Here is a 20,796-nt window from a genome sequence, read left to right on the forward strand (position 1 = left end):
TAATTCCATATACATTTTTAAATTAATAAACTATCTGCTTTTTCCGTTTAATTATGTGCCATATTTGCATTTAATTCCATGTACAAATAAAAAACTAATAATAAGCACTCTGTTTTCCCAGTCAACCACTTTTTCTTTTCTTATTTGTTTTTACCTGTACATAATATGCGTAGGTGAAAAAAGAACCACACATATACACATGCACACATGTAGGCACTGAAGAGTAAAAGAAATTGGTTCATGCGGCACAGACTTGACTAATGTCTGAATTAGTGCTGGAGGGAGCTGACACCTTCAATCCTGCAGGACTGTCCGTAAATCCGTAAGAGAACCAGAGGGTGGACATCTCTTCTGAACAACACGTTGCAAGGCGTCCAAGATATGCTCAATAATGCTCACGTCTGGGGAGTTTGGTGGCTAGCGGAAGTTTTTAAATTCAGAAGAAAGTTCCTGGAGTCACTCTGTAATAATTCTGGACATGTCGGTTGCCGCATTGCCCCGCTGGAATTGCCCGAATCAGTCGGACTTTATAATGGACATGAATGGATGCAGATGATGAAACAGGATGCTTATGTACGTGTCACCTATCAGAATTGTATATAGACATACCAGGAGTCCCATGTCACTGCAACTGAAAACGCTCCACACCATTCCTGAGCCTCCAGCCCCTCGAACGGTCGGTCCCCTGCTGACATGTATTCATAAGGCTGTCTCCATACCCTTCAATAGTCTCGTTTGAGGCAATGCCCGAGGTTCTCAGGGCCTACCAGAAGAAGTTACATAACTTTTGGCCCCAAAGCTAGCTCCATGTTTATGCCTCGTTTATAATCGATGTCTAGAAATTGGCCATGGAAAATCGCGGAGGTAGTTATAATCAAGGAAGTCCGATAGATCTACTTGCTTCCTGGATGTTCTGTAAAAAGAATCTGAAAAGCTGGGTGGCGCCAGAAGTCGTCTCACCGGCTTCTGAGCGGTACGAGCTACTGGCAGCTCGCTTTGCGTGCAGGGAAGGCCACTAAGAGTGCCGCAAATGCAGAACAACAACTTGTCTGTGCAGCCGCGTGAAAACACGTAGTGGGCGGCCGAGTGGGTGCCTCGGAGGCTGACGGCAGCTGACGGTGGCGGCCGGCGCTGTCCTCTCAGGCAGTGGGGGCTGAGCGCTCACTGCCGAGGTAGCCGCCACGGCTGCGGCATCGTGCTAAGCGTCAGGGAAGACCGGCGCGAGTTAACCGAGCTATCAGTGACTGCAGCAAAGGCTGCGTATTCTTTCTTTTGCGAGCCCGCATTTGCACAGCCGGGGTCCGCCGTCTGACAACTTTCTGCGGACCTCAGTGCTCCACTCGGTGCACTCGGCCCCCGCCTCACCACGGCGTCTGGCTGCGCTGCTGACGTCACGGGCAGCGCTGCCCGTGCACTGCCGCGTGGAGGTCTTTTGTCATTTTTTGTGTAACATACAGCTGTAATCACTTCTCGAAATTATAATACATCAAATTTACAAATCGAAAATTATAAAATTTTTAACTTTTGAGAAGAGAAAAAAAAGCAAAGTAGGAATGATTGGTAGTTGTGGCCTCAACAACGCTGCTGAGGAACGTGGTCTCAGATCGTGTCCTCGAGCCCGACCTCCCTGGGCGGCGCCTCCCATTATTAGTTTACCACGTGAGATATTTCACGCCTCGAATGTCACGAGGCCAGTCATTTCTGGCATAGCTGTTCTAATGTATAAATGCAGTCCAGGGAAGGACCGAAAAGACGATAGAAAGAAGCACAGAATGTGGCAAGGTATCCAGAATTACTTACCCTGCAAGGTCAGCTTGATGGTATTACTTGCAGTAATAAACATCCACCAGTTTACCCATTGCTCACAAGCCACACTGGAGAACGTAGTTCATGTTCTCGAGTTGGACTGATCACACAGTAATACACAAACTTTGGCACAGCCAACAACTCCCACTTGTTCTGCAGGGTGTAAATAAACCAAAGAGTGTGGCTAAGGCTAATGTTCAAAGATTTACCGTTTGGACGGAGCTTATCTTTGGTCAACAGTAGCATTCTAGAAAATTGCTAAAAAGAAAGAGTGTGTCAAAAAGGACTTTGTAGCTTTGGAATGATACAGAAATATATTGAAATGTCTTACAGAGTCGGTTGATGTGTTATTTTGTAGCAAAGAAGCTCAAGTTTCGTATAAAAGTGTCATTTCGTTTCGATGTTACTACCATCTATGATGCGGGACACACCCCACTGGTAGTCCACCTCCCCTTCCCACATTGCGGCAAATCGGGCGAAACTTGAGCAACCGCAGCGTAGATTAAATTTTTCAGGTCGGCCGAATTGTTTGCTACCGGAGGAACATACGCGCGGTCTTTAATGAAACCACAGAACAGTTATTGCAGAGTTCGTTTCATGGTACCAGGACACACAGCGGGCACGCTCCACACCAGTGAAAGCAGCCATCCTAACTGAGCACAACGCTGGCGCTCCTGCTGGTGGAATGGGGCAGTGATGGACTGAAGTACATGGAGGATGTTTGCTGCATAATCATACACCTACTGATTCTATAAGTTATCTCAATACATTTCTATATCATTCTAAAGTTGCAAATTCCTTTTTGATTCGCCCTGTACATGTCTGTTTGGATTACATTCATTATAATTAAAGTCACATCTATTGGATTACCTGGCACAGAGAGAGTCTTGTAGAAGACTCTCTATAGCTTTAAATGGTGAAGTGTTCCGATTCGAAAACTTTATTTACGGAAATCACAATTGATCGTACAGTGATGACTAGTTTCGGCAAATTTGAACTGCCATTTTCTAAATATTCTTCCTTAATACATATTAATTATAAACTAGACGTCTGAGCTTGTAACCCCACACCCTGTGTGAGTTGCAAACCATTGTCGCCACATCAGTAGTAGAGCTAGAACAAGCCTACAGGGCTTCCACGGACATTTATGTGTGAAGTTATCTATTATAACTACAAGTTACTCGTGATTTAATGTCTATGGCGAGCGTGGACTAGAGGTGGAAGATGGACGCTGATGATCTCATAGTATAGGATTATTGTCTGCAAATGTTGTCGCTCATGGTTGCTAAAACACTGGCAGAAAAAAATTAGGTGTTTTTGGAGGTTAATAGGTCACTCAAGATTTATTGTTGCAACACTGCATATGGAGTACATGAAATGGTAACACATACAGACGAATAGCACACACGGTTGGACGAACCAGGCATCGACCCAACCTGAGACATCCATACTAGCACGTGGCGTAGCCACCACGGGCGGCAACACAGGCGCTGACTCTGTCATCGAGTCGATAGTATGGGTGGCGAATACAGCCCTGGGATACGTGACGTCACGTCGTTGTGTAAGAGTCCTCGCTTGACACGTCGCACCTGTCACTTGTCGTCCCATCATACGCCACACCTGCTGGACTGCAGAGGAGTACAGAGATCGTGCCAGTAGAGCTAGAACAAGCCTACAGGGCTTCCACGGACATTTCTGTGTGAAGTTATCTATTATAACTACAAGTTACTTGAGCTCGATGAGCAGTATGTGCGCGAGCATTATCCTCTTGGAACCACACACCATCTTCCTGTTACAAGAAAAGCAAAAGAGCAGGTTTAACAACATTCTGCATGTCCTCTCCAGGAACGGCACAGGTGAACAGTAAGGCCAGTGTGTTTCGGAAGAGTACACTCTTTGAGGTAGCACTCACCAGCTCTCCTTCGCATGCACAAACGGCCGCCACTTGGATGCAGGCAGTATCTGCTGGCGTCGCTGAAGACCAGGGCGCGCCATTCCTACGTCCAGGTGAAGGAAGCTCTGGCGGCACCAGTCGATGCTGTGGTGTGCGGGGGGGGGGGGGGGGGGGGGGAATGGAGACGAAGTAGAACTGTGGGTGCCCATAGTCTCACTGCTAATAGGTGGTTCGCTACTGTTTGTGTTGAGGTGTCTGGTCTCACGAGCTCTGTTACCTGCGCTGCGGTAGCTGTACGACCTGTCGCCGCTGCCCCTGGAATAAGACGATTCTGGCGGGCGTCAGGGCTGCGTGGACGTGCAGGAGCTCGTCTGCGAGTGCGAGAGTGATCACGTGACCACTGACAGCATCACAGAGTGGAAGTACGACAATTTGACCCCTTCCAGATGTACTAATATATGAAATAATTATGAACATGATTAGGGATAATTTGAGTTTTGTGAAAAGAATATAAGATTTTTGGTTGGTTAATATTACGAAACATCCTGGTCTGGTAAAAAAAAGCAAGAGATTGTCAACAGACATTCAGTCAAAAATTATCTAGCTAACGTGTAGTTAGATTCAAGGATAACTGTAGAGGAAATATTTGGACTCCACAACGAAAATATTTGACCCTGATTTGTCCTATGAACATTGTAATGAAAATATTCGTTTTGATTACTTGAAGAGCATTAGTCTGTCCTCTCTGTCTTTCATAGGTACTGAATTCGGTGTTGAAGTAAGTTTCATCAAGTGAACAGCGTCGATACAATCCTGCAAAGTTTAAAAGTACGCGGCGGAAGGTTATTTAAGTCTGACTGATACTATGTTCCAAAAGGAAAGAAATGATAGCTGTTCAGATATTTAGTCCCAACACGGGATTGATGCCTCAATCCAGTATTATTTTCACCTTATTTCCTTACAGTATTAGTGAAGGAAGCAGTACAGAAAACGAAAAATGGAATTCAGAATTTCCATCGTTGTGCAGGAGCAGTGAATTGGAAGGTGCTGCTCACTTTTGAATCGGCACCTTCCAAAACGCGGAATCCGTCGTCCTCGCCATGGCGCCACTGCGCTCTCTGCCATGTAGACCTAAATCTATGGCCGGCCGGTGTCGCCGAGCGGCTCTAGGCGCTTCAGTCTGGAACTGCGCGACTGCTGCGGTCGCAGGTTCGAATCCTGTCTCGGGCAAGGATGTGTGTGATGTCCTTAGGTTAGGTTTAAGTAGTTCTAAGTTCTAGGGCACTGATGACCTCAGATGTTAAGTGCCATAGTGCTCAGAGTGATTTTGACCCTAAATGTATGGCGTGACACGCTTCGTCACTTACATGACGTGAGTCTCACCATGGGCTTCATGCCAAACACCAACAAATAGTCTAAAATAAATTTCGTCTGTTCCGAATAGCTACACCCATTTGTAACAGCTTCATTAGGTTTTAACTGTATACCTACACATATAAATAACTGATTTATAAATTTCATATAAGAATATAAGGAGAAGATTAACTCGATTAAGCAGACATATAGATATCAGAGTAGCAAATTTTACCTGTTGATTATCAGTACAACGGAGAATACAGAGAATCTGTGGTACCCTCATGTCGTTTATGTACGAAGTAAAATATTCGACAATGTACACTAAATTACTCCAATCCCTCCTCCACCGACACTGTTTGGCGGAAAGACCCTCGCCGCCGTGGGGTGGCGTGCGTGCCTCAGTGATGCACACAGCCGTACTGCAGATCCAACAACGTGGAAGGGGCGTCTATGCAGGAGCCAGACCAACATATGGTTCCCGTAGAGGGGCAGCAGCCTATACAGAATAATGGTGAAGGTAAGGTGGGTAACCTTCCCCATGAACCATGGACCTTGCCGTTGGTGGGGAGGCTTGCGTGCCTCAGCGATACAGATGCCCGTACCGTAGGTGCAACCACAACGGAAGGGTATCTGTTGAGAGGCCAGACAAACGTGTGGTTCCTGAAGAGGGGCAGCAGCCTTTTCAGTAGTTGCAGGGGCAACAGTCTGGATGATTGACTGACCTGGCCTTGCAACATTATCCAAAACGGCCTTGCTGTGCTGGTACTGCAAACGGCTGAAAGCAAGGGGAAACTACAGCCGTAATTTTTCCCGAGGGCATGCAGCTTTACTGTATGGACAAATGATGATGGCGTCCTCTTGGGTAAAATATTCCGGAGGTAAAATAGTCCCCCATTCGGATCTCCGGGCGGGGACTACTCAAGAGGACGTCGTTATCAGGAAAAAGATAACTGGCGTTCTACGGATCGGAGTGTGGAATGTTAGATCCCTTAAGCGGGCAGGTAGATTAGAAAATTTAAAAAGGGAAATGGGTAGATTAAAGTTAGATATAGTGGGAATTAGTGAAGTTCGGTGCCAGGAGGAACAAGACTTTTGGTCAGGTGAATACAGGGTTATAAACACAAAATCAAATAGGGGTACTGCAGGAGTAGGTTTAATAATGATTAAAAAAATAGGAGTGTGGGTAAGCTACTACAAGCAGCATAGTGAACACATTATTGTGGCCAAGATAGACACGAAGCCCATGCCTACTACAGTAGTACAAGTTTATATGCCAACTAGCTCTGCAGATGATGAAGAAATTGATGAAATGTATGATGAGTTAAAAGAAATTATTCAGGTAGTGAAGGGAGATGAAAATTTAATAGTCATGGGTGACTGGAATTCGAGAGTAGGAAAAGGGAGAGAAGGAAACATAGTAGGTGAATTGGATTGGGGCTAAGAAATGAAAGAGGAAGCCGCCTGGTAGAGTTTTGCACAGAGCATAACTTAATCATAGCTAACACTTGGTTCAAGAATCATGAAAGAAGGTTGTATACATGGAAGAATCCTGGAGATACTAGAAGGTATCAGATAGATTATATAATGGTAAGAGAGAGATTTAGGAACCAGAGTTTAAATTGTAAGACATTTCCAGGGGCAGATGTGGACTCTGACCACAATCTATTGGTTATGAACTGTAGATTAAAACTGAAGAAACTGCAAAATGGTGGGAATTTAAGGAGATGGGACCTGGATAAACTGAAAGAACCAGAGGTTGTACAGAGTTTCAGGGAGAGTATGAGGGAACAACCGACACGAATGGGGGAAAGAAATACAGTAGAAGAAGAATGGGTAGCTCTGAGGGATGAAATAGTGAAGGCAGCAGAGGATCAAGTAGGTAAAAAGACGAGGGCTAGTAGAAACACTTGGGTAACAGAAGAAATATTGAACTTAATTGACGAAAGGAGAAAATATAAAAATGCAGTAAATGAAGCGGGCAAAAAGGAATACAAAGGTCTCAAATATGAGACAGACAGGAAGTGCAAAATGGCTAAGCAGGAATGGCTAGAGGACAAATGTAAGGATGTAGAGGCTTATCTCACTAGGGGTAAGATAGATACTGCCTACAGGAAAATTAAAGAGACCTTTGGAGAGAAGAGAACCACTTGTATGAATATCAAGAGCTCAGATGGAAACCCAGTTCTAAGCAAAGAAGAGAAAGCAGAAAGGTGGAAGGAGTATATAGAGGGTCTATACAAGGGCGATGTACTTGAGGACAATATTATGGAAATGGAAGAGGATGTAGATGAAGATGAAATGGGAGATACGATACTGCGTGAAGAGTTCGACAGAGCACTGAAAAACCTGAGTCGAAACAAGGCCCCGGGAGTAGACAACATTCCATTAGAACTACTGATGGCCTTGAGAGAGCCAGTTCTGACAAAACTCTACTATCTGGTCAGCAAGATGTATGAGACAGGCGAAATACCCTCAGACTTCAAGAAGAATATAATAATTCCAATCCCAAAGAAAGCAGGAGTTGACAGATGTGAAAATTACCGAACTATCAGTTTAATAAGCCACAGCTGCAAAATACTAACACGAATACTTTACAGACGAATGGAAAAACTGGTAGAAGCCGACCTCTGGGAAGATCAGTTTGGATTCCGTAGAAATATTGGAAGATATGAGGCAATACTGACCTTACGACTTATCTTAGAAGAAATATTAAGGAAAGGCAAACCTACGTTTCTAGCATTTGTAGACTTAGAGAAAGCTTTTGACAATGTTGACTGGAATACTCTCTTTCAAATTCTGAAGGTGGCAGGGGTAAAATATAGGGAGTGAAAGGCTATTTACAATTTGTATAGAAACCAAATGGCAGTTATAAGAGTTGAGGGGCATGAAAGGGAAGCAGTGGTTGGGAAGGGAGTGAGACAGGGTTGTAGCTTCTCCCTGATGTTATTCAATCTGTATATTGAGCAAGCAGTGAAGGAAACAAAAGAAAAATTCGGAGTAGGTATTAAAATCCGTGGAGAAGAAACAAAAACTTTGAGGTTCGCCGATGACATTGTAATTCTATCAGAGACAGCAAAGGACTTGGAAGAGCAGTTGAACGGAATGGACAGTGTCTTGAAAGGAGGATATAAGATGAACATCAACAAAGGCAAAACGAGGATAGTGGAATGTAGTGAATTAAGTCGGGTGATGCTGAGGGAATTAGATTAGGAAATGAGACACTTAAAGTAGTAAAGGAGTTTTGCTATATGGGGAGCAAAATAACTGATGATGGTCGAAGTAGAGAAGATATAAAATGTAGACTGGCAATAGCAAGGAAAGCGTTTCTGAAGAAGAGAAATTTGTTAACATCGAGTATAGATTTAAGTGTCAGGAAGTCGTTTCTGGAAGTATTTGTATTGAGTGTAGCCATGTATGGAAGTGAAACATGGACGGTAAATAGTTTGGGCAAGAAGAGAAGCTTTCGAAATGTGGTGCTACAGAATAATGCTGAAGATTAGATGGGTAGATCACATAACTAATGATGAAGTATTGAATAGAATTGGGGAGAAGAGGAGTATGTTTCACAACGTGACAAAAAGAAGGGACCGGTTAGTAGGACATGTTCTGAGGCATCAAGGGATCACCAATTTAGTATTGGAGGGCAGCGTGGAACGTAAGAATCGTAGAGGGAGACCAAGAGAAGAATACACTAAGCAGATTCAGAAGGATGTGGGTTGCAGTAAGTACTGGGAGATGAAGAAGCTTGCACAGGATAGGGTAGAATGGAGAGCTGCATCAAACCAGTCTCAGGACTGAAGACCACAACAACAACAACAAGATGGGTAAATTCAGTTCTTAACGAAAAGTTACATAATGGAATGGATGAAACATATAGAAGGAAGCAACTGACAGCAAACGTCTTCGAGTATGAAGGAATCGTTAGTCAGGTAATGGAACAAAGTGTGTGGTAGTACAGAAAACGTGAAGAAGCAGAACAGTGAATGGTTGGAGCTATCAGGAATTCTTTAGGTCATTATCTACAATTGAAAACACTACTAACGGATATTAGCATCCATAGGTTTAATACTGATTCGCAGGGCAATTTGAGACACATTGCTCATGATATCCACTCCTTTAGATTACGAACGACTGTGCAAAGAGTGTTACTAAAATAGTGGTCAACGTTTTACTTCGAGATAGAGATTTTCTTCGGTCAGTCCCAAACTATTCTACCTGTGTTCTTCAGAAGTACAGTGCAATGTTCTTTCGGGCATGTATGCATATATGCACGCTTGCATGTCCGAGGAAACAACGCATCGTATTTCTGAACAACACAGGCACTGCAGCATCGCATTTATCCGCCGATACCGGGCAAGCGACTGTCAGTTAACATGTCTCCCCTATACGGGAATATACACAACGTATGTACGAGTGCAGGGATAGCAGACACACGGTTGAAGACATAGCCAAGTCAGGGTCCAGTGATGAAGAAAAGCAAGTGAATTTACGCTAATGGGCATGGTTTTATGCGCCATTTCGTCACATATGTGTTTGAATGTCAATTAAATAGGTGGTAGAACACTGGTATTTTTTCCTGTATTGGTTGGTGAGTCAATCTCTACATTTTCTTTTCATTTCCTTCCCTGTTCCACTTTCTCCTCAGCGTGAATGTGGCGTTCCACGTTCGTTCGTTCAGATGACAACAGCAGACAGTAGAGCGGTGTACAGTCTGCATTTCGATAGAAGCACAACACAGCGACAAAGAAAAGAAGAGGGAATTATCTTCTCACTGCGTGATAACACAATGACTACTGCAGCGCTGAAAATTAATACGTCGCATAGGGTGAGAACAGTAACAAGCGGTAGTGTTCTGTCTATTTTATATGTTCATATTGTAACGATTGTTATCGGGTCTGTCTCTGTGACCGCCATTTGTGTTGTGTGTACATGTGTGACCGGTGGTAACATTTATGCTTCAGGTTTCACCATGCAAATTTTATGTGTGTAATGTATCGACAAGAAGTGTAAGTAGGACGTAAGTGTGTAATACAATTTGATAGCAAGCTTTCTACAGCATAAACACAGTATGGTAGCAGTGGATGGATTATAATATTTCGGATCAATCTTTGAGGTAAATTATCTTCTAATGTAATTCAAGAGTTCAGGATTCCTCATTCGGCGTTTGTCTGAATGCGCTATTAGCCTAAAAATGTTGGCCGGGGAGTCTAGATATGCCTGTAGCTGTTGGTCTATTGAATTTCCAGTTAAAACGTGACTGTTGAATTTTATATTGCTGTTAGATATTTCGGGGCTCAGATTCTACAGAAGCAGCGTCGCACTACCACATTTTTGTTAATGTGACGTGGAGGACTGACTTTGTGGCAGCTGGTGAACAGTCATCGCAGCAGTCTCCTTGAAAGACGGTGTTGCTTCGTCTGAGCCTTCCAGTTCTACGGTGGCGGTGGCGTCCTTGTGGTAGCACGTTGTGCGTGGCCTTCTGTTCGCCGATGAGCGTCAATTCCGTAATGGATTTAGAGTCACTGACCAGGGCAGTCGCTTTCCTGCAGTAGACACGCTACAAGATAGATTTACCTGTTACGGTCACGAATCGAACTGGCTTGAAAAACTATAAGCATCCCCAACCTTATCTGGCGAGACTGCCTTTTTGGGTGATATTCTCTTGCATTCAGCCTCCTCCTACTTGCCAAGGGCAAAGTCAAACACACTATGTTCAGCACAGTGTAGATGAAGAGTCCGTGTGGAACCATTTGCCTTCTACCATTTCATGAGTACTGCATACTGGAAGTGTCTGCGCCCGCGCGGTATAGCGACATACTTGCCAATATGTTGAGCCTTGCATTTTGTCGTCAAGGCATCGGTTGAGTTAGCCAGTCCTTGTTGTATTCTCGTCATGGCCCGTTTTCAGGTATATTAATTCACAGTTTAGCAAATCTTTTGACATTCTTGGTCTCGTTTCAATTTTAAAAAATAAGAAAAACATCTGGAAACGGAGAATGACAGTACCATTTCCAGCTAACTACGATATTGTTTTATTCTCTTTGGAATAGAAAATGTGTAATGAAATTTTAAAAAAAGTTAAAGCGGTAGACCGTTTAGCTACGAATCGTAGGATCACAGGATCTAATCCTGCCTGTATAATTTTTTTCCAGTCTGTTAAAAAAAGAAAAATAAGCAGTAGGTGCTCGATGCCTTAGTTTACTAAGCACTTTAAAACCTCCCGTAATGAGATTACAAAAAAGTGGTTAGGGTCTTCTATTAGTAATATAAACGTCCTGTGTCGCTGGTTCTGACCTCGGCTCTGCTTAATATTTGAATAAAAATCAACAGCAATTGCAGCTGAAAACTTCTGGCATAAGAAGTCAAGTCAGCCTCGTTTCTCCAATGGCCTTGTCAAAGACGGAAGACGGTGGACAGCCGATGGTGGTTCAGGACCCTCTCTTAACCTAGGGGTGGGAAAGTGCCCCTATAAGACGGAAGAATCAGTAGTTATCAACAGTATGAGGATGCAGAAGGTAATGAGAACCACTGCATTAAAGACACATAAAGTGTATCAACAGGAAATGTGGCACGTAACTGAAAAAGTGTCATGACTGTCTCTGCATTGGCAAAATATTTCAAACTAATCCGCCATTCGGATCTCCTGGGCGGGAGGGGGGGGGGGGGCTGCCTAGGGTGAGGAGACCATGAGAAACTGACTGATTATGCAGTGAAAGAGTAATATTCTACGAGTCGGTGCGTTGAACGTCAGAAGACTCAAAAATGAAATCCTAAGGCTCAGTACAGATATAGTGCGGGTGAGTGAAGTGACTTAGAGCCTTGGCATCTGACACTCAGCCAGCACCGTCTCTCTTCAAGTTTTGTAAGGGTCTATGTAAACAACAACAACAAAAACCAAAGGCTAGACACGTGGAGAAAGAGAGCAGAGACTGCTCCTCTAGACTGGAGACAACCTCCCGGTGATAATGAGAGCTGGTGTACCTGGGAGTCCCTCAACAGATTACGAGCTGGTGTTGGGCGGCGTAAAGAAACTCTTGAAAAATGGGGATACGCTAGAGGACCCTCACCTTGTGAGTGTGGGGAGGAGGAGATGATGTCTGCGAAACTGACGTCTGTACCCGTCATCATGCACTGAAAAAGATTTAATGCTGGCCAATTCTAACGCTTTGGGCGAAGACAATTTAATTCATGTCTGTTATTCCATACTTAAGTATATTTATGAATTTTCATTTATATACAATTACTTCTAACAGTATGCTAACTGTAATGCTTTGAACGTAGCTGACTTTTGGCCAAAAGCAAGTTAATTATACATCTCTTTGTCCTTTTCATGTTTCCATGTTAATGTCCATGGTCTCTTACATGTTTTATAACTATTAATTTCTGTTAATTCCCTTGTAATTCGTGCCCTTAACACGAACAAAAAAGTGAAGTGAAATGGAAGGAAGACAAGGGTTTATGGTCTGGCGAGTGTAGCAGTAGAGAAGTTGTATGACAGGTTATGAATAGGAAGACAGGCCACGGAGTGAGCTAGTGTGAATAGTCATTGATATGGTTTTCCTCGTCAGAATCGGCAGCAAACCGATAGCTACGATGATAGTTCAGGTATACTCGCCGATGTCGCAAGCAGAAGACGAAGATATAGAGCAAGTATGTGAGTGTATTGAACGGGTAATTAAGTATGGAAGGGAGGTAAAAATCTAATAGTCATGAGGAACAGGAATGTGTTTTAGGGGAATGAGTAGAAGATAATCTCACGGGACAATATGGGCTTGGCAGTAATAATGAGAGAGGAGAAAGACTAATTGTGTTCTTCAATAGCTTGCAGGTAGTAATTGCGAGTGCTCTGTTCAGTATTTACGAGTGGTAGAGGTAGGCACGTATTTGGAAAAGATTGGGTGATGTGGGGTGTGTCCAGTTAGATGCCATCATGGCCAGGCAGAGATTCCGAAATCAGAGGAGACGTGGGATCCAGTACTGGAATCAAGTACACGCAGAAGCTGATGTAGACTCATATCACAATTTAGTAACGACGAAGACTAGAGTGAAGTTTAACAGTTGGTCAGGAAGAAATAATGCGCTAAGAACTGGGATACACAAATAAATAAAGATTCAATTGAAGAGGAATGGACATTAATAGAAAGAGGAACTACACAATTTGGAAAGAGAAACATAGCTAAAAAGTAGGCAACTGAGAGGAAACACAGAGAAGGTAACAGAAGATATACTTCAGCTGATTGACGAAAGGAGGAAGTACAAAAACGTGCAGTGAAATTCAGGAATAAAGATATAGAAGTCATTTAGGAATGAAGTAAACGGATAAAGCATGAAAACTAAGGCAGAATGGCTGCATGAAATGTGAATAAATCGAAAAAGTGATACATAAATGTCAAAAAGGACTGACTCAGCAAATAGAAAAGTCAAGACAACCTTCGGTTATATTAAAAGGAAGGGTGGTAGAATTAAGAGTGCACTGGGGATTGCAGTGTTAAATGCAGAGGAGAGGGCTGAGTACAGTATCAGAATCACAAACAGTTATGAAAATGTAAGTTGGCGTTTCTACTTTCGCCAAATGAGCTATTTCAGAATTGTGCTATCAGAATGAAGAATGTCGTCTGAGATTGGTGTTCGGCGCAGCACAAAAGAGGATGTAGACATACCGAATTTTAGTACATGTAATTTGCATATCGCGGTTCGGTAGTTGTTCTATGGTGTATGATTGGTTTGGAAAAACACAAACTTTTTTTTAACGTTTGCAGGAGCCGCACATGTAATCAATGAGAAAGAACATTTCAAATTAGCAATAAAATCACGCCAGTGACGGATCAGTAACACATAGAAATGTTGCGACTTCCCTGCTAGATACGCTGAGAATTAAAGTTGTTACACAGTGAATGATGAAACTAAACACGTGAACTGGATTATTTATAGTAAATCAGCACTTAAGTAACTCAAGACAAGCTAGTATGTTGTGATATTACTACAATTACAGTCCCTGTTGCTCACATTATGGAAGCTGGCCAGCAGAAAGGCACGTGTGAACACACTGGCTTCTCCTAGATGGTCTCAGAAAAACTTCGACTCTGTGGTCACAAACTTAATACAAAGGTTCTAAAAAACCACAGTTACTTTGAATGTGGGGTATTACAATGCCCCCTGAATAACTACGATACAATGCGTAGCTCCGTTGTGAGTAGTCATTCAGCCTTTACACACCGGTAACAGATGTTGACAGGTACATTCCTCTTTCTTATTCGACAAAAACACTTGCATTAAATGTACAGTTACTCGCAGTGAAGTCTTTGGCACGGGCTTGTCCCTCATCAACATGACGTGAGTGACACAAAGTTCACCAGCTAATAAGATTTACTTGGGACACTCGCAGAGCACACACATTGTGTTGTCCTCGTGGTCTCACCCCACAACCATTCATCACTCTGTCGTATTTTATCAAGGGAAAGGGTTGGAAATTGTTCATAGCGTAGGAATAATTTGACTTTTACACATTCGGACAAAGTTGAATGTTTGTGCCCTGTTTGCAGAATAATTTGCTTATCTGCAAGACTTAGGAGTTTTTGAGTTCACACGAATATCAGGTGGCCGGATCTCTTGTTTCGTCGTAAGCTTATAAGCGTGTACATTTTATATTATCAATAATGTACAGTGCGGCCGGCCACGGTGGCCGAGCGGTTCTAGGCGTTTCAGTCTGGAACTGCGCGATCGCTACAGTCGCAGGTTCGAATCCTGCCTCGGACATGGATGTGTGTGATGTCCTTAGGTTAGTTAGGTTTAAGTAGTGCTAAGTTCTAGGGGACTGATGACCTCAGATGTTAAGTCCCATAGTGCTCAGAGCCATTTGAACCATTTTCTAACAAAAGTCCGGCGACAATTGGAATTTTCGGCTGGCGCGCAATTTTTCGAGCCGTACGATCTGGATCGCGCATGTACGATACTTTACGATGGCGCACGGACGTTACGACCCACCCTTCGGATCATGCTCCTTAAACGCTTACTTTTGATAAGATTTCATCTTTATTGTTATTTTAGTTTTTACGATTTCTTTAATTTATGGCAGTTTATTTCACAAATACGATTCTGAGCAACCTACATGTCAGTCTGTCTGGTCGTGGGATTACCCAATTTCCTTCTGCTGCAGCTGCGTAAGTAAATTTAGGTCATTCCCCGAGGTGAATCCGCTGGGGAATTGAATGCACTGACTGCCTCGCAATGTGCGCAGTGGCTCGCTCTTGCGGGAGTGAAATCGATTACAGTTAAGTCACTGGTTCAGGTGAGGACAGTGAGCGATTTATAAGGTGTTAAGTAGTGCAAAACGATCTCAGTGGAAATAGAAGACAGTGATAGAGGTCCTAGTACTCCCAAGAAATGTACAGCGGCCTTGTTTAAATGTAAGATTGGAAAACAAAAATACGGAAAGTGTGGGAAACGCCTCGTGACTGTAAAGGTTGGTTCGGCGCTATTGAGTCGTACTCAGAAAGGGCTGTATGTAGCATCTGTAACGTAAATGTTGTGACTGAATTGATATGTGTCAAAATACATTTTATAACTGAAAATAATGTCAAAAAAATTGAGGTGGTGTCATATAAAAGGTAGACAATTTTGAGTACATGAGCAACAAATGATGTGTCTTTAAATAATCATGCCCACCTTGACTTGGCAGGATTCGTGGCAGAACAGCCTTCGTTTCATTCTTGAAAAATCACCTGGAGGGCGTAGTTCAGAGTCGCTTTCCTGGTTCTAAAATTTGTGACGGTTCAAATGGTTCAAATGGCTCTGAGCACTATGGGACTCAATTGCTGAGGTCATTAGTCCCCTAGAACTTAGAACTAGTTAAACCTAACTAACCTAAGGACATCACAAACATCCATGCCCGAGGCAGGATTCGAACCTGCGACCGTAGCGGTCTTGCGGTTCCAGACTGCAGCGCCTTTAACCGCACGGCCACTTCGGCCGGCTAAAATTTGTGACGCTACACAATTGCGTTGAAAAGGTAATTTGGAAATTTGTGATAAGTTCCTATCGAAACAAATTGCTGATGTTATTGGTCCCTAGGCTTAGACACGACTTAATCTAAGTTAAACTAACTTATGCTAAGGACAACACATACACCCATGCCCGAGGGAAGACTCTAACCTCCGGCGGGGTGTAGCAGCCCGAACCGTGTTAACGCGCCTCAGGCCACGCGGCTAACTGCGTTGAACTAAATCTCTCCAGATCATAAATATTGTGATAGCAGAGAGCCGTAACAACGTAGAACGAACTTGCAGGAAAACTGAGACACACGAAATTCACTGTTCTCACTGATGAGTAAACAAAAGTAGAATCTGTTAAAACGTCGTGTGTTCTGGTTTGATATTTTGTTAACGACACAAATAAAATTGAAAGTATATTTTGGAACCTTTGTGAAATTTTAAAACATGGTGAATATGATAAGGCAAACGAAGGTGCAAGAAGTAAAAACCTTTTTCTAATCTAACGCTTTCATTTTCTGAGTACAATGTTTCTGAAAACAGTATTACAAGATTTGCTTCTGGTGCTGGCCAGTTATATGATGCGATTGACAAACTCTGTTGCTACTCGGTTAACTGAAAAATGTCGTGGACTAATTATTCTCTAATGCATATTTCACATTCATCACACGTGTGTCAGTGGAGCTTGTGAATGTCTTTCCTGACACTTTAAAGTCCTAGCTAAGAACCTGCAAAACCATTTTAAGGCTAGTGTTAAGTGACACGACCTGTCACAGACGTGGCCTCCATCCAATATACACGTACTTGGCATTTAAGGGCATGTTTCGCCTTTAGCGGAAAGCCACTGTCGCAGGAACGCGTATTTGCGTACCGACATCATTGCGGATGTGCGCCGGGAAGCTCCACGTGTTTACGTGTGTGTCTTGGAACAGCGGACACGAGTACTGACGTCATATCCCAGCTGTGACCGCAGGCGGTTAGAGGTCTGCGGTCAGCTGAAATCCTGTTTGTGCTCCAAACTGAGTCCCGGTTGCGACAGCGCGGCTGTGGGCGTTATAATGCAGGGCGTGGGAGGCCAGCGACACGGACCGAGACCGTACAGTTTGGGGCCCACCGTACGGGCCAACCCAAAATCACTACAGCGGTGACACATGACTGCAGCTAACAGTTACCAGTACATTGATAAGCATTACAGAGAATGTAAAATTAACTTCAGAATTTCCATCGTTACGCAAGAGCTGCGAATCCTAAGCCGCTGCACACTTTAGAATCAGCACCTCCCAAAACGTTGAATCCGTCGTCCTTGCCACGACGGCACTGCGTTCCCTGCCCGCTAGTGTTCTGGCCCTGACACCAACTCATTTCTTTTCCAGGGGTTATGTGAAACACCTATGTCTAAAACCACTCCACAACACAAATCGCTCATTTCTGATGCGACAATTCATCCACATACGCTTCTAAATGTATGTTACGAAATGTTGTCGCTTACATACTGTCTGTGTTGGCAAGGGCTTCATACAAAATACCTATAAAGAATCTAAAATATATTTTCTCCTTACGGAATATCTATAACCACTGGTAATCGCTTCATTCTGTTTTAACTGTATACCTAGAGATACAAATACGTAATTTTATATTAGAATATGAAGAGCACTTGCCCGCGAAAGGCAAAGGTCCCGAGTTCGAGTCTCGGTCCGGCACACAGTTTTAATCTGCCAGTATGTCAGCGGACATTCCACTGCAGAGTGAAAATTTCATTCTAGAAATATGAACAAAGACTAAGAAGACTTAAAGGATTCAGTAGACGTGTAGACAGTCTTACCTGGCGATTATCAGTGCAAGGGAGGATACAGAGAGCCTGTGATACCCTCGTGTCATTTATGAACCAAGGAAAATATTGGACAGCGTAGACTACAATACTCCAGTCCCACCTCCTCCTCCACAGTTTGGCAACAAGGCCACACAGAGGTGGGGTGCCGTGCCTGCACCAGTGATGCAGACAGCCATACTGCAGATGCAACAACGTGGAAGGACCGTCTATACAGCAGTCAGACCAACATATGGTTCCCGAAGAGGAGGGCAGCCTGTTCTTTAGTTAGAGGGGACCAGTCCAGATGAGTTTCAGAAGGTCTGGCTATGCCCACACACACCCCATACGTTGTTATTATGGGAGGATGATGGCAAGCATACAACTGTCATGCATTCATCGTTGTAGAATCTGAAATGTGATACAGAATAATTCTAAAGATGGCTACATCGAATACATAATCAAGAGGTATAGCATCGAACTAATAGAAACAATAGTGGCCCTGTCTGACCAATTGAAGGAATCTATTGATAGGATACATCCTCAGTTATCAAGGAATCGTTAAGTAGGTGACCGAAGGAAGTGTGTGGTGGTACAGAAAAATCGGAAACGTAAGCACTGAATGGTTGGAGGTATCTGAAATTCCTTACGTCACTAGGTACACCTGAAAGCATTACATATAGATATTAGCATCCGTAGGTTACATCCTGGTGCGCAAGTCAATTTGCAACACATTGCTCATAATTTCCAGTCCTGTTGATGTTTTCCTCTGACCACAACTGAGCTGGCCGCAGTGCACGAGTGGTTCTAGGCTCTTCAGTCCGGAACCGCGCGACTGCTACGGTCGCAGGTTCGAATCCTGCCTCAGGCTTGGACGTGTGTAGTTAGGTTTAAGTAGTTGTAAGTTCTAGGAGACTGATGACCTCAGATGTTAAGTCCCATAGTGCTTAGAGCCATTTGAACGATTTGAACCACAACTGAAACGTGTCCTATGCACGTAAACAAACGAAAGCAATGTGACTAAAATAATGGGCAAAATTTTTTCGTTGGACGAGAGCTTTTCTTCGATCAGTACTATACTGCTCTACCTCTGTTCTTCAGAAATACAGTGCAATGTTCTTTCGGACACGTATGCATTTATGCATGCATGTATGTCCGAAGAAACATTGCATCGTATTTCTGAACAACAAAGGAACTGCAGCATCGTATTTATGCGCGGGCATGGGGCAAGCGACTGTCAGTTAACATGAGTAGTGGGGCAAACTATGTGCTATGACATGCTGTGTTGTTGCCAAATTTATTCAAGATGGCGGTGATGACATCATCCAAGATGGCGGCATGTAGACTTGGCAACAGCGCATGACGTCATCCAAGATGGCCGATTTTGGCGGGAAAGTAGGCCAACTGTGCTATGTCCACTAACCTAACCTCCAGAAGAAATGGCGGTAATTTTGAATTTTGGCGGGAAAATAGACCAATTGGGCTATGTCCACTAACCTAAGCCTCCAGAAAAAATAGGCGCGAAATTCAAATTCCAACAGGATAATGAATGCAAAACCGTACTGGCCTTTATTATTACTTATCATTTATTATTATTATTATTATTTGCCTGCCTCCACTAACATAGAATCAAGATGTCCAATATCTGCAGTCAGAAAATCATTTCCTTTACACTCACAACAAAAATCTGTCCCAACTTCAAATTCCAACACCATAATCTATCACATGTACGAAATAGCCCACATTCCCACTCACTTATATTTTTTTCACTGCTTACCTATCCTAACCATGTCAAATAATAATAAAAATAATAATAAATGGCACTTGTACTAACATAAGTCACCTCCTGTGAATTGGCAGGAAAGGATTATGCAAGTCTTTATTTCAATAAGTACGGTCATCACTTGTTCTCCATCTCACTTAGTACACACATCTTGGAGATGGCAGCTGCACCGAGTGCGCTCACCACGATATTCACACGAGAACTGGTTTAGTTGAAATCGTCGCCAGCAGAGGGACCTACTCCTACCTGCCACGGTCGCCACAGGTAAGGGAGCGACCGCGTACCCCCACGTTACAGCCGGTCCAGCGTTCTCGTCAACAACAACAACGTATTATCCCAGACAGGAGAGTCTACCCCCTGCCCAAAGCAGCACGTTGAAACCTACACATCTCTAGGAAAGAAAGAAAGCCATGCCACACGTTTCCCGCCAATTTTCTTTCTGCAGGACACGTTGCACCCTGTCCATACCTACCTCACGACTGCTCTTGTAAAAACTTGTTTTACTCACACTTGCTGACGTTCCAACTGTCCGTTGCCTACACGTTTCTCGCCAAAATTGTTTTTCCCGAACAAGTTAGTACCTGCCAAGACCAACCGTTCACCATCTACCACGTGTATTTCTCGGACAAAGAATGCCCTGCCACGCTTTTTGCGACAAAAGCTATTTCCTTAAGACTGCAAACTTCCACAACAGCATGTGTGTTCGACCATAACTTAACTAATCACCCTATTCTCATTATCCAAACAATATCCTTTCATTAGCAACACACTCCTGTATACAAGAGTGATTGCATGTCCCTAGTCGTGTGCACAATCAATTTAATATAACATAAAGTGCCCATCACTATTTAACTGAATCGACCACTTAATTAACGTCTCTCGTCCGAAAATGCAAAGTCCACCTCGACCACCTCAAATCAATTATCGTCCACCTGGACGAATGAAATAGTTAAACTCTCTACTGACCACTACGTCCCTTTACCGATCCATGTTTATTCGCTAACATATACTAATGTGTACTCCACTTCTAGCAAACAAAGCCGCTAACCTAAGTCACCTTTGCTTCTCTCTCTCGTGCCACAAGCGCGAGGCCGCCCACGTCGCAGTCGCCACCTTTGTAGACTTGTCTGACATACTCCTCCGTAAATATTCTAACTATGAA

General features: G+C 43.5%; 1 protein-coding gene across 1 annotated transcript in view; it reads right to left on the reverse strand.

The window, feature by feature from the left end:
• The window catches only part of LOC126232129 (uncharacterized), a 121,462-nt gene that overhangs the window by 98,339 nt on the left and 2,327 nt on the right, over nt 1-20,796 (reverse strand). The window contains exon 3 of the mRNA XM_049942437.1: nt 1,166-1,414. Coding sequence (XP_049798394.1) covers nt 1,166-1,414 — 249 coding nt within the window. The remainder of the gene's footprint in view (nt 1-1,165; nt 1,415-20,796) is intronic.

The sequence above is a fragment of the Schistocerca nitens genome, unplaced genomic scaffold, assembly GCF_023898315.1.
Source record: "Schistocerca nitens isolate TAMUIC-IGC-003100 unplaced genomic scaffold, iqSchNite1.1 HiC_scaffold_440, whole genome shotgun sequence".
In the NCBI taxonomy this organism is placed as follows: domain Eukaryota; kingdom Metazoa; phylum Arthropoda; class Insecta; order Orthoptera; family Acrididae; genus Schistocerca; species Schistocerca nitens.